General features: G+C 44.7%; 1 protein-coding gene across 1 annotated transcript; it reads right to left on the reverse strand.

The window, feature by feature from the left end:
* Window positions 1–1,918: 1,918 nt before the first annotated feature.
* Window positions 1,919–12,125, reverse strand: HORMAD1 (HORMA domain containing 1). The gene is made up of 13 exons (XM_054397051.1): window positions 12,093–12,125; window positions 11,143–11,311; window positions 10,284–10,347; window positions 9,577–9,613; window positions 9,157–9,177; window positions 9,019–9,045; window positions 8,372–8,439; window positions 7,786–7,937; window positions 6,273–6,520; window positions 4,714–4,771; window positions 3,511–3,587; window positions 2,731–2,811; window positions 1,919–1,999 (listed from the first exon to the last, which is right to left on the reverse strand). The coding sequence occupies exons 1-13, from the start codon at window positions 12,123–12,125 to the stop codon at window positions 1,919–1,921; spliced, it is 1,116 nt and encodes a 371-aa protein (XP_054253026.1).
* Window positions 12,126–12,397: the final 272 nt, after the last annotated feature.

Genomic DNA, 12,397 nt, shown 5'->3' on the forward strand with positions numbered 1-12,397 from the left:
TGCTGGAGGGGCTGGGGGAGGGAGGGGGCGGGAGCGACCCGGCCACTTCCTGGGCTCCGGGAACCAATGGGAGCCGGCGCGGCCGGGAACCACCAATGAGCGCGGCCGGCACGGTGAGGGGGGGCTGGCCCCGCGCCCCGTACGTCACGTGTGGCACGCGCGGCGAGGGCCGGCGCTGCGGGAGGCGTCGGGCGGAAGGGTCTGGCCTAGCTTGGGCACCGCTGTGAGCCGGCGACCACCGAGCACCCCGCGACAAGCGCCGCTCCCAGCACCGACCCCCAGTTCAGCTACTTTGGGGTTTTTTTTGGTTTGTTTTTCCAGATTTATTTCTGCTGCGCTCGTACCCGCCGCCCGCACTCCCCGCGGGGCCGCACGGAACGAGACCGAGCAACCGCAACCCGCAGAGCGGGAGGGACGAGTAGGAGGAACGAGGAGGAACTGCTGCAGGAACTGCTTTCAAAAGCAGCGTGGCCGACAGATGGAGGAAGGTGATTCTGCTCCTCTACTTTGCTCTGGGGAGAACCCACCTGCAGTGCTGTGTCCAGCTGGGGGACCCCCAACACAAGAAGGACATGAAGCTGCTGGAGGGGGTTAGAGGAGGCCACTAAGATGATCAGAGGGCTGGAGAACCTCCCCTATGGGGAAAGGCTGGGAGATTTGGAGCTGTTCAGCCTCGAGAGGAGAAGGCTCCAGGGAGGCCTTAAAGCTGCATTTCAATATCTGAAGGGGACCTATAGGAAGGCTAGGGAGGGACTGTTGAGAAGGGCTTGGGGTGATACGATGAGGGGAAATGGTTTGAAACTGGAGCAGGAGAGATTTAGGTTGGACATTAGGAAGAAGTTCTGCACAGTGAGGGTGGTGAGACACTGGAACAGGTTGTCCACAGAGAAGTGGTGGCCCCATCAATGGAGGCTGAAGGTCAAACTTGATGGGGCCCTGAGCAGCCTGCTCTAGTTGGAGGTGTCTTTGCTGACTGCAGGGGGGTTGGGCAAGATGCCCATGGAGGGTCCCTCCCAACCTGATGCACTCTGATCATGTTTGTTAATGTACACACACAGGTAGCAGCTCCTAACACTGTTTAATGGAGGATGACAAAAAGCCTTTGTAAGAGTCAAAACCTTTCTGAGGGTCAAACATGTCAAAGAACACTCAGCCATCCCCACCCAGAGACTTTGGCAGCTCTTTGCCACAGAGAAACAGCTTCAATTCATTCAGAGTGCAGGACAAACAAACATTTTGGTCAGAAATGGCACCGTGCCCAACCTTGCAGCTCCTCATTTCACCTGCACACAGGTGTCTCCAAATAACCTCACAGCACTATGACAAACTGCTGCCACAGGTTAAAGCTTTCTAGTCACCTCTCAGAACAGCTGTACAGAAATTCCTGCATTTTGGCATAAAATATGTCACTGAAGGTATGGTGAATTCTTGGGTTTTAATTGACTGGTGCCTAAGAGTCTGGAAGAAATGCAAAGGGTCAGCCCCTCCAAAAAGCTCTGGAAATGAACTCAAGACTTGAAGGGTCCTGTGCCCTATGAGGCAGGCCCAGCTTTGAAATGTAGCCCAAAGTAACTGGTGGAACCTTGTGCTGTGGGTAGTGTTGTTCCCTTATCACCATCAGGATTTACCCAGCTCATAAGCAGAGCTAAATCCCTCCCTTCACTGCAGAAGTTCCCTCAACTCCATCTGTAGCCAGGTACCTTCTGCCTTTCCTGATGGGTACAACCTCAGAAGAAAACCACGTTCAGATTTCTTCAGCTATGCCTCCTGACAGGTTTTCTTTGCTTAAAACACTCAATTTGGACTACAAATAGAACAGAAAATACCTCTAGAAGATACTTGAACACAAACATTCAGGTGAAACGGCAACGTGGAAGTGGTGTGGAACTCAGGAAACCAACAGCAGGGAGATGGATGTCTAGAACTGGTCCTTTGGTTCACTCATCTTCCTCCTTTTGGGCAGCACATCCTGGCTAGATGAGAGCTCAAGCTGGTAAAACTGCCAAGGGAAAATGAATATTGTTACAGGTTGGTGCAGGGCACAGACCGTGGCCTGTGTCATGGCCTTAGCCAGTTTAATGTGGAAGGAAGGGACAGGGACAGCTGCTGCTCACCTGTGCCCTGGGATAGGCCAAGGGGCAATGGATGGAAACTACAGCACAAGAAGTTCCACCTCAACATGAGGAAGAACTTTAAAGGGTCACAGAGCACTTGAACAGGCTCTCAAGAGAGCTTGTGGAGTCTCCTCTAGAGACTTTAAGCCCCCTCTGGATGTGTTCCTGTGTGACCTGCACTGGATTCTGTGGTCCTGCTCTGGCAGAGGGGCTTGGACTCGAGGATCTCCAGAAGTCTCTTCCAACTCCTAACATCCTGAAAAGCCTTCCCTGAACCAGGCAGCTGGGTGTCTGTCTGTCCCACATCAAGAGCTGTGGGAGGGCAACAGGTTTGCCCTTGCCATTCCCTGGTCCCTGCCCAGAGCTGCTAAGCCTGGAGTAAGATCTTGTTACTATTTTCTGGCAGAAGTGACCCTGCCTCCCAATCATTCAACCTAGGTCCTTTTCTTACTGGAAAGTTTCCAACCACTCTGCTCCAAGCTTGGAGCATTCATGGGAATTGTCAACATGAAATGTACTAAAACCTAAGAGTTCTATTCACCCTTTGGAACAGAAAAAGGCTTGAAGAACAGAAACTGAAAGAGCTAGAGAAACATACAAACAAACCAGTACTAACAGTGCTTTGAAATATCTTTCCACTTCTTGTCCTGCTCTCAGACATGTTAAGTTCAGATGTCTTACTTGCCAAATGATCAACCTAAAAATCAGAAAACAGATGTAGTCTTGTGAGAGCAGTAAACCCAAATATATTTAGAGGCTGCAGCAGGGTTCAGGGCTCTGGCTCTGCTCACCACAGCACTTCACATGAAATGTCAGTCCAGGAGCCATACCTATGGTAGCCTACAGCAGTATTTACAGCTGACTGTGTCAAAGAGCCCTAGCAGTTTGAAGCAACAATTACTTTGATGCAGTCACTCACTCAAACTTCTCTGGGGCTATTCTGCATTCAGAAATCATAAGGAAGTTGTCCTCCTCACTGCAATTACAGCATTTTGCTGTAAGCAGGGAATACAGCCTGACTTCTCAGTCTGATCAATAAACGTGCACTTTAATTTCTAAACAACCTTTAAACCAAAATTTGGGTTGTCAGAATTAGAGAAAATTCTCTTAGGCAGAGTGTTTAGTTATGGCAGTTTATAAACATGGAGATTGCATTTCCATTTCTCTTACCAGCACTCAGATCACCTGTTTGTCTCTCAGCCTTTTATTACTGCTTTTGATTGCTTTCTAGTGTTCTCTGGGTTTGTAAAACACTGGGAAGTCAAAATGTAAAGGCCATTTATTGCCTATAGTAAGGAAACTTTTAGCAGATTACCTCTTAATCCCTCAAAGCAGGAAAGAAGCTTCACAAAAGCTCTAGGAAAAGTCTAAGATGACAAGAGTGGAGTTTTCCTACCTGAGGATTAGAAGCAGAGAGATTCTGGTTCCCTTCAGCCTTCATAACTTCATCTTCTTTATGAGTTAAATTTGGTTCTATAAGAGAGTTAAAGCAGAGTGCTGAAAGCTAGCAGCCTGCTGATGTTTAGCCACAAGGAACACAGGCACTTCATTACTGCAGGGAACAGGTGCTTCAAAAGGGCTTACTTTGTGCAAGTAAGTTGGAAATAGGCTGGAAAGTGGCCAGAGAAGGGCCTCTCTTCTGAGGAGGGCCTGAGGGAGCTGCATCTCTTTAGCTTGGAGAAGAGGAGCCTAAGGGCTGACCTCATTCATGTTGATAAAGATGTGCAGGCTGAGTGCCCAAAGGATGGAGCCAGGCTCTGCTGGGTGATGCCCAGTGATACCACAAGGGGCAATGGTGGAAGCTGAGGCATAGGAAGTTCCATGGAAACATGAGGAAAACATTTTTCCCTGTGAGGGTGACAGAACACTGGAACAGGCTGCCCAGGGGGATTGTGGAGTCCACCCCTCTGGAGGCAATCAAAATCTGCCTGGATGTGTTCCTGTGTGACCTGGTATAGCTGATCCTGCTCTGGCAGAGGGGTTGGACTGGAGGATCTTTTGAGGTCCCTACCAGCCCCTAACATTCTGTGATTCTGTAATGTTCAGAGGACTGGCAGAGCTGCCATGTGAGGAAAGGCTGAGGAAGTTGGGGGTGCTCAGCCTTGAGAAGGCTTCTATCACCATGGACCAGTACATAAAGGGTGGCTACACACATCATACAGGTAGGTATTTTCCTAGGAGTATCATTCAGTCTACCACAATGTAAAACTCTTCTGCGGACACAAGTCTTGGTGGTTCTGATTCCTCCACAACCACCCAAACTGAAGCAGTCTCTGGAGATGTTTAGGACCAGGCTGGATGAGGCCTTGAGCAACCCCCATGGCAGGGGGTTGGAACTGGATGATCTTTAAGGTCTCTTACCCAAACCATTGTATGACGTGCTAACCAAGTGCTTCACAGAACAAAGCCACACCAGAAGATCAAAGCATTTATCTCCAAGAACGTTTGTGAAGAAAAGAGAATTTCTATGTAATGGTCTATGTCAGAAAATTTGAGTTTTCTTTGTAGTAACATCAGGAAAAAAAGGCACAAACTAAAGAGATTTGGAAAAAAAAAAATATAGCTACCTATATCTGAAATGACATTTTGAAAATGTTACCTTGAGCTTCTGAAATGGTTACATTATTCCTATCTTCATTATCCAAAACAGGATCTTCCTAGATTAAGAAAAAGGTCTATCACTTACTGAAGAGAAGTAAGGAAGAGGGTTTGTATTTGGATGCTTAGTGCCAGGATTTATTAGAGGGCTTCTCAGAGGAACAAACTGCACTGGAATGATTGAATCTGACAGAGACCAGGCAGGCTACCTCTGTGTTAGTTAATTACTAATGCAAGCACATAGTTAACTACCAAGAAAAGCATCTGTAAAAATGCTAAAATGGTGACTAAAATGCTGTTAGTGCATTGATTGCCACCTTCCTATTGCCTGTGAAACAGCAATGCAGGGGCACCTGCAGATTCAGAAGGCCAAATGGTTTGTTTCCATCCCATCACCCACCGGCAGTCCTAGCAACGCCGACTGAGGGGGCCGGACCAAAAGCACTGAAGCTCCCCCTCCTCCTCCCCTACAGCCACTACAGAGCGACACATCTGCAAGGATCTGCTGCTTGCCTCAACTGACTCCACAAGTCTCTGCCTCTGGCCACAAAGAGGAGGGCTGCAAAGATGCTGAGGGGACCAAGACATCTCTGTGAAAAGGAAAGGCTGAGAGAATTGGGGCTTTAGTCTGGGAAAGAGCAGACTGAGGTCATCAATCAGCTCATCAATGCCGATCAATACTTAAAGGGTGGGTGGGAGGAGGATGGAGCCAGTGCTTTGTCAGTGGTGCCCAGTGCCAGGACAAGGGGTAACAGGGACAGATTGGAACATCAGAAGTTCCATCTGAGCATGAGGAACTTCCTTAAGGGTGAGGAAGCCCTGCAGCAGACTGCCCAGAGATGGTGGAGTCTCCATCTCTGGAGACATTCCAAACCTGCCTGGGTGTGTTCCTGTGTGACCTTCTCTAGGTGACTCTGCCTTGGCAGGTTCCTTCCAGCCCCTACCACTCTGTAATTCTGTGCCTCCAGTTGCTGAATCCTGCAGAAGCACTGACCAGGGTGCTCCAGCACCAGGACCCAGAGTCTGGCACATGCTCCTGCCTCCAGCAAGCTTCACTTGGTGCTTTTTCTAGGCAGATTTCCCAATACAGCATTGAACTTGGTTTATCCTTAGCTCTAGCATCATTAGCTGTATGGATGCTGCTGTACAAGAGGATCTCAGAGCAAGTTTATCACCAGTCAATACTGTTTGGATGCAGCAGCTGACTTAGGACTGGTGAAGGCACCTCCAGGGGGGTTTCACCCAATTCCTGAGCATGGAGATGCACAAATGGCACCTGCACCCCCAGCAAAGTGCTGCCCCTCTGCTCCTCACCCTGCTGCTTGATGACCACCAAGCTGCTGCTGCACCTGTTCAACACTGCTTTAACAGTGACAGATTGCTAACTGGATCAGTAAACCTAAAGCCAAAATGTCCTGAAAAGCTATTTTCTCAACATATCTGGAAACAGAGGGGTTTATAACAGTTAGAGCAAGACATAGGAAAACAATCACTGGTCCTTTGCTAGCCTCTAAATGCTAACACATTTCAACAAGCTACACAAAAGATTTAAACTCTTACATTCATGTCCTGGTTCTCTTCCTCTGGATCATCTCTGGGCACCTGGAGGGGCAGGTTCCTCTCTCCATGCTTTAGGATGCTTTTATCAACGTTTTCCATTCGTTGTCTGTCAGTTGTAACTTTCACTTTCAGCATATGGAAAGGTGTTGGCACTTCCCCCACGTTCAGATAGATGGGCTCCCCCTCAAATATAATCCCCTCACATTCACCCTCCTTAAACCCAGGAGGTTGGTAATCAGAGGGTGTAACTGCAGAGAAGAATCCAATAGGTGTGTTAGAGTGAACCATGTTTCTGTACAATTATCACTTGCATGACAGAAAGACTCTTTTCCCCTTTATATAGAAAGAACTACTCCAAAAGGATTGACTGTGGGGAAGGGATAACTATTCAACTTGGCCTAAATGATGTTCTTTTTCCATTTCTAGCACAAGTAAAACCCAATTAAAGTTATTTGAAAAAGTTTAAAATGCAAAGAGAAGAGCTAAAAGCTGATTTTGTTCTTTTTTTCCCCCTTATAGCACAAGCAAAATCCAATTAAAGCTGTTTGAAAGAGTTTATAGGTGCAAAGAGCTAAAAACCTCTGATTTTGTTCTTTTTCCTCTTGTAGCACAAGCAAAAGCCAATTAAAGCTATTTGAATGAGTTTCTAGATGCATAGAGAAGAGCTAGAAGCTCTGAGTTTGTTCTTTCTCCCCTTATAGCACAAGCAAAAGCCAATTAAAGCTATTTGAATGAGTTTAAAATGCAAAGAGCTAAAAGCTCTGATTTTGTTCTTTTTCCTCTTATAGCACAAGCAAAAGCCAATTAAAGCTATTTGAATGAGTTTCTAGATGCAAAGAGAAGAGCTAGAAGCTCTGAGTTTGTTCTTTTTCCCCTTATAGCACAAGCAAAACCCAGTTAAAGTTATTTGAAAGAGTTTAAAATGCAAAGAGAAGAGCTAAAAGCTCTGATTTTGTTCTTTTTTCCTCTTATAGCACAAGCAAAAGCTGATTAAAACTATTTGACAGTTTCTAGATGCATAGAGAAGAGCTAGAAGCTCTGAGTTTTCATTCTGAAGCAATAAATACATTCTGAAAGCAGAGTTAAGGCATTAAAAAAGTAATTCAAACTAAAACTAGCCTGGCAAACATGTTACATCCTAACATAAGCAGCAAAACTCTGGGTTTAAAACACACTGAAACCTTTGCTCCAGTGATGTCAGTGACCAGGCTGTGTTCCTATTATGAGAACACTGCAGGACCCCAACTTCAGGACACGGTCATGGAGGTACTGGGTAAAAGGTTGGACTTGATGATCTCAGAGGGCTTTTCCAACCTTAATGATTCAGTGATTGCATGACCAAATCTGTTCCCCTTGGATTTTAGCAATCATCTGGGGAACAAACAGGTGCAGAAGAACTTCATTTAACAAGTCCCAGCAGCAAACACAAAGACTAAACATGAGGCTATTCCTTGCGAGTTATTTTCCAGGGTGCGAGCACAGTTGCTAAATGAAGGGAACATGGCAACAGTACCTTCATCATAATAAAACAGCTTCATAGTCAGGCAAACATCACTTGGTAAGGGGCTCAGGTTTTGCATCAGCACAAAAATCTTGCGGATCAGGAGGACACTTGCTTTCCTGGTGTCTGCACAGCTGATCGTGGAGTCGCTCTTCTTGTCCTTACTAAGGAGGGACAAAGCACTGGGTTGTGTTCACACAGCGTGACCCACTTCCAGCACCAAGATACAGGCTGCTGACAGACAGCAGTGTCAGAAGCACTGTGGCCAAAGGGCTGAGATTACAAACACTGCAACTCTTAATCTTTGGCCAAGAAACCTGCATGTTCTCTGCCCTTTGGAAGGTCAAATCCTGAGCCAGGGACTTCATCGGATGTTAAGAGTAAGTTCCAACCTCCCTGGCAGGGGTGGGGTTGGAACTCGATGATGTTTAAAGTCCCTTCTAACCCAAACCATTCTAAGCCTAAGCTAACAGTATATGTTGATAAAATGAGTCTTAAGATACAGAATTAGGAAAGGACACACCAAAGAGATGAACTCTGAAGTGGATGTAAGCAAACTGTAAAAGCACAGAACAGAATGAAGTCCCAGTGGCAGTACCTGCCAAAATCCAGGAGGGGTCCATTGTGGGTGTACTTGAACTTGAAGTGGTAACATTCTGTAATTGTCTGCAAACAAATGCAGTCATTAAGCTATCAGATGCAAAAAAAGCTGTTAATGCTGCTGCTGCTACTTCTGACATCTATTATCCTTGCATTTAAAGAAAATAATACTACCCTGATCCACTTACCCTGAATACAGCTTTCTATTGCTGTCATTAGTAAGAGTATTAATGGATACAAATAGGGATTATGTTCTCCATGATTTTCTCCGCTATTTAGAATGAAATATTCATTCTCTGAGAACGTTTCACGCCTAACAGAGACCTGGTGACACCTAGTGGTAAGTCTTCCCCAAGGAAATGGCGTTTTCCACAAGGAAGTTCCATCCGTTTGTTATGCAGATTTAGAACGATGCATCCTTGTGGGCATTTAACTCTGCAAGCACACTTTGGGGGTTCCTGCAGTAGCCTGAGAATAAGCTGACACCAGGTATTCAAAGGCAATTCTAGATAGCAATCCTGCTTAGCTCTAGTGAACCTTGCATTTGATATTTTAGGATGTCCTTTCATGACTGTTGCTTATACAGACATTTCACTACAGCCAGGCTATCATTGGTCATCCAGTGAAATATTACAGCAAACTTACCTGAGGATCTTCTGGATGGGTATAGACCTGGATTTGGAAAGTAAAGAGAGGAAACAAGAGTAAGAGCTGTACCTATCTCTAAGCATCTACCTGAAAAAAAAAATAAAATAGTGTACCTTACTTTTCAGTGATACTTACTGCCAGGACAATCATTCTTAGCTGTTGGGAACATGATCAGAGAAAGGAAAAGAACATTAAATATATTCCATAGCCCATTTCTGCCTACCAAGCTGGGGTTTTTGGAAAGCAATATACACAACTAAGGCTTGTTTGAAGATAAACCTCTTTATATGCTTCACTCCTTACCTGTTTAAGAAAGGATTCACTCAACTGGCAGAAGAAAATTCCTAGGTATAGCTGACTTTTAAGTGTTTCTGTTTACAAAAGATACTCTCCTGAAATCTCTCTGCCTCCCACATTGTAGCTATCTGTATAAACATATTAAAGCTCAGCTATTTCCTAACCAGAAACTCCTATAACTATCCTGGCAGCTACTGGACCTCCATAAATGAATGTTTCAGTACATTTAGAACAGTGAAATGATTCTGGAAGACTTACATATTTCTTCTGCAAGGCATCATAGCAGCCTAACATCCTGCAAAAATCAAGTAATGTTGATCATCTACCACTAATTACCATTTGCTTTGATTCTGACCAAAGAAAATACTCCCAAAAATCTGAAATTCTTGTGTTTAGCCTTCTTAATATCATATCAGAGCAATAAATACTTTCAAGTTGTGAAGAGGAATTACAGCAAAAGAAATCCCTCTAGCCCCAAGTGACAATGCTGGCACTCAGCTGTGTCAGTTTTCAGACACAATTCTGCCCTTGAATACAAAGTTTGAATGTGAAGACCAAGAGCACCACTTTCTTACATGAGAGCAAGATCATTAAATGCAAGATGCAAAATGGCTACACTGCATCTCCTGTTCAGCTAAAGAGGAATTAGTGGTTAGATGTTTATATCTTTACACCTCTGAGCACTGAAATACAGCCACAGAAGCTAAATGTAAAGTATAACCCCTCTGTAACCAAGGCTTTGTGCCCTGCTAAGCCTCAAGTTGCAAGCCTTTCTAGAAGCTCAGGTGTGAAAGTCAATTACCTCTCCCCTGAAGCACACAAATTTTGGCTTTCCATTTAAAATAGAATAAATTGCTGACACCATACACAAAAAGCATTGCCTGGGCAGTTGTTCAATCACAGCAAGTGAGCTACTTTTTCCTTTGCATCATGCTATGAGCTGCTATATAAGCACTGTAAGTTACCATTTCACCAGCTGAGTAGAGCCAGGACAGTTCTTGTCTTCCCTCAGAATTTTGACACAGACATCTAAAACCAAAATAAAACAAAACAAATAGAATATACACGAGAAGGATGTGGAGGTGCTGGAAGGTGTCCAGAGAAGGGCCATGAGGATGGTCCGGAGAGGGCTGGAGCTCCTCTGCTATGGAGACAGACTGAGAGAATTGGGGCTGGAGAAGAGAAGGCTCCAATGAAACCTTCTTGTGGCCTTCCAGTACCTGAAGTGGGGTACAGGAAAGCTGGGGAGGGTCTTTTAGGGATGTCAGGGAGTGATAGGACTGGGGGGAATAGAGCAAAACTATAAATGGGTGGATTCAGATTGGATGTTAGGAAGAAATTCTTCCCCATGAGGGTGGTGAGAGACTGGCACAGGTTGTCCAGGGAGGTGGTAGAAGCCTCATCCCTGGAGGTTGTTAAGGCCAGGCTGCATGTGACTCCAAGCAACCTGATCTAGCATGAGGTGCCCCTGCCCATGGCAGGGGGGTTAGAACTGAATGACTTCCAACCCTGACAATTCTATGATTCTATGCTTATTTATCTAGAACCCAAGGCAACTCGATTGCTAAGAAAGGGAAGTTAGTTTCCTGGATATGTCAAAAGCAGACACAACATTACCCATAGGTGCAGTGTAGGCCTAATTTTGAGTTAGCATCATCACTAGAACAAAAGTCAACACCCTATTAGTGAAGTTTCCATAGCAGCCAATAAAAATTAGTTGTGCCTTTAATTAAGAAGACCAAGTGGCTTTAAAAATGCCCAGTAAGTTCTTTAACAACCCTGTGACAATATATTTGGCAAAGAACCATTCCCACAGCCTGTTACCATCCATGTATCTTGTTCCATAGGCACTTTCAGGAAAAATTCCTCTCAGATAGGTAATGCAGGACACTGCTACTGCCAGGAGTCTTTTCACTAGCATCAGGGATTGCTGTTCAGTAGATATTTTGTTAGGAAACACAACTGCACTCTGCAAGTTAAGAGAAAGAAGATACTTCATCTCTGTCCATAGCAACAAATCTGTACCGTCTACCATCTGGTCCAAATGGCTGCTCAGAGTTTTAAATTAATAGAAAGAATGTTTCATCATTTAGAAAAAGTCAGAATATTCCCAATGCTTGTGTTAGGTGTTTTTAGGGCATAGCTGTTTTATTCTAAGTGCATAACCACAAAGCTCAGACTCAAAGCTAGTTTGCTATTAAGCAACTTTATTCAGCCTGCAATTTTCAAATGAAGAAATATTATAGAGCAGCTGAGTGCACTCCTTCAGCTACAACGATTTTTCTAATTCAAGTTAGTATGTTAAGAGTGAAGCATCTGACCTTTATAGATAAGGAATTCCTGAGTGCAGGACATTGGATAGATTTGGTTTGTGCATTTCAAAACTGTATTCTCTGTTTTGGAACATTGATGAATTTAAGTGACATCCACCTGTCACAGCAGGCAGGTTCTAGTGAGGGCAAGGCTTGTTTTAGTTACATTTTGTTAGTTATATTTTGTAGATATATTTTTATATATTTAGTATATTTAGTTGTATTTTGCATTGAAAATGCAACTTATAACCACTAGACAAACTAAATTCCAGCATTGGGTAATGATAACAGTTAAAGGGGATGGAGTTGGTTGACTGGTTAAAGGGGATGGAGTTAGCTGACTGGTTAAAGACCATGGTAGTGTTAGGTCAAGGGTTGGACTCGATGATCTTAGTGGTGGCTTCCAAGCAAACCAATTCTGATTCAAGAAACACTGTGCTGAAATAGACAAGAAAATCATACCACACGATTCCTTTGCTTCTGAGCAGTTGCCATTTTGTAGATACTCTTCTGTCTGTTAATAAAACATCTGTATTAAGACTTGTTTGACCACTGTCCATGCAAGCCCAAACCACAGCTATTCAGCTTGACAAGTCAGCTCCTGAACCTACAAACACCTCTACTGTGTGGCAGTTCAAATCACCCCTGTGATGCTAAGGAAGCAGATGAGGACTGTTAATGGAACCACAAGAATGAAATGCTTGACTTTCAAAGCAGCACAGACCTCCCCCCCCAGGCTGCAGGATGTGGCAGTTACAGGAGGAAGT

This window comes from Indicator indicator, chromosome 40, assembly GCF_027791375.1.
Source record: "Indicator indicator isolate 239-I01 chromosome 40, UM_Iind_1.1, whole genome shotgun sequence".
NCBI classification, from domain to species: Eukaryota; Metazoa; Chordata; class Aves; order Piciformes; family Indicatoridae; genus Indicator; species Indicator indicator.

Coding starts and splice junctions, on each gene's coding strand:
- HORMAD1 (XM_054397051.1), bottom strand. CDS start 12,125: ATGGCAACTGCTCAGAAGCAAAGGAATCGTGTG. Junction 9,046..9,156: donor TAAGAATGATTGTCCTGGCA/GTAAGTATCACT, acceptor TTCCAAATCCAG/GTCTATACCCATCCAGAAGA. Junction 7,938..8,371: donor CCCCTCCTGGATTTTGGCAG/GTACTGCCACTG, acceptor GTCCCTCCTTAG/TAAGGACAAGAAGAGCGACT.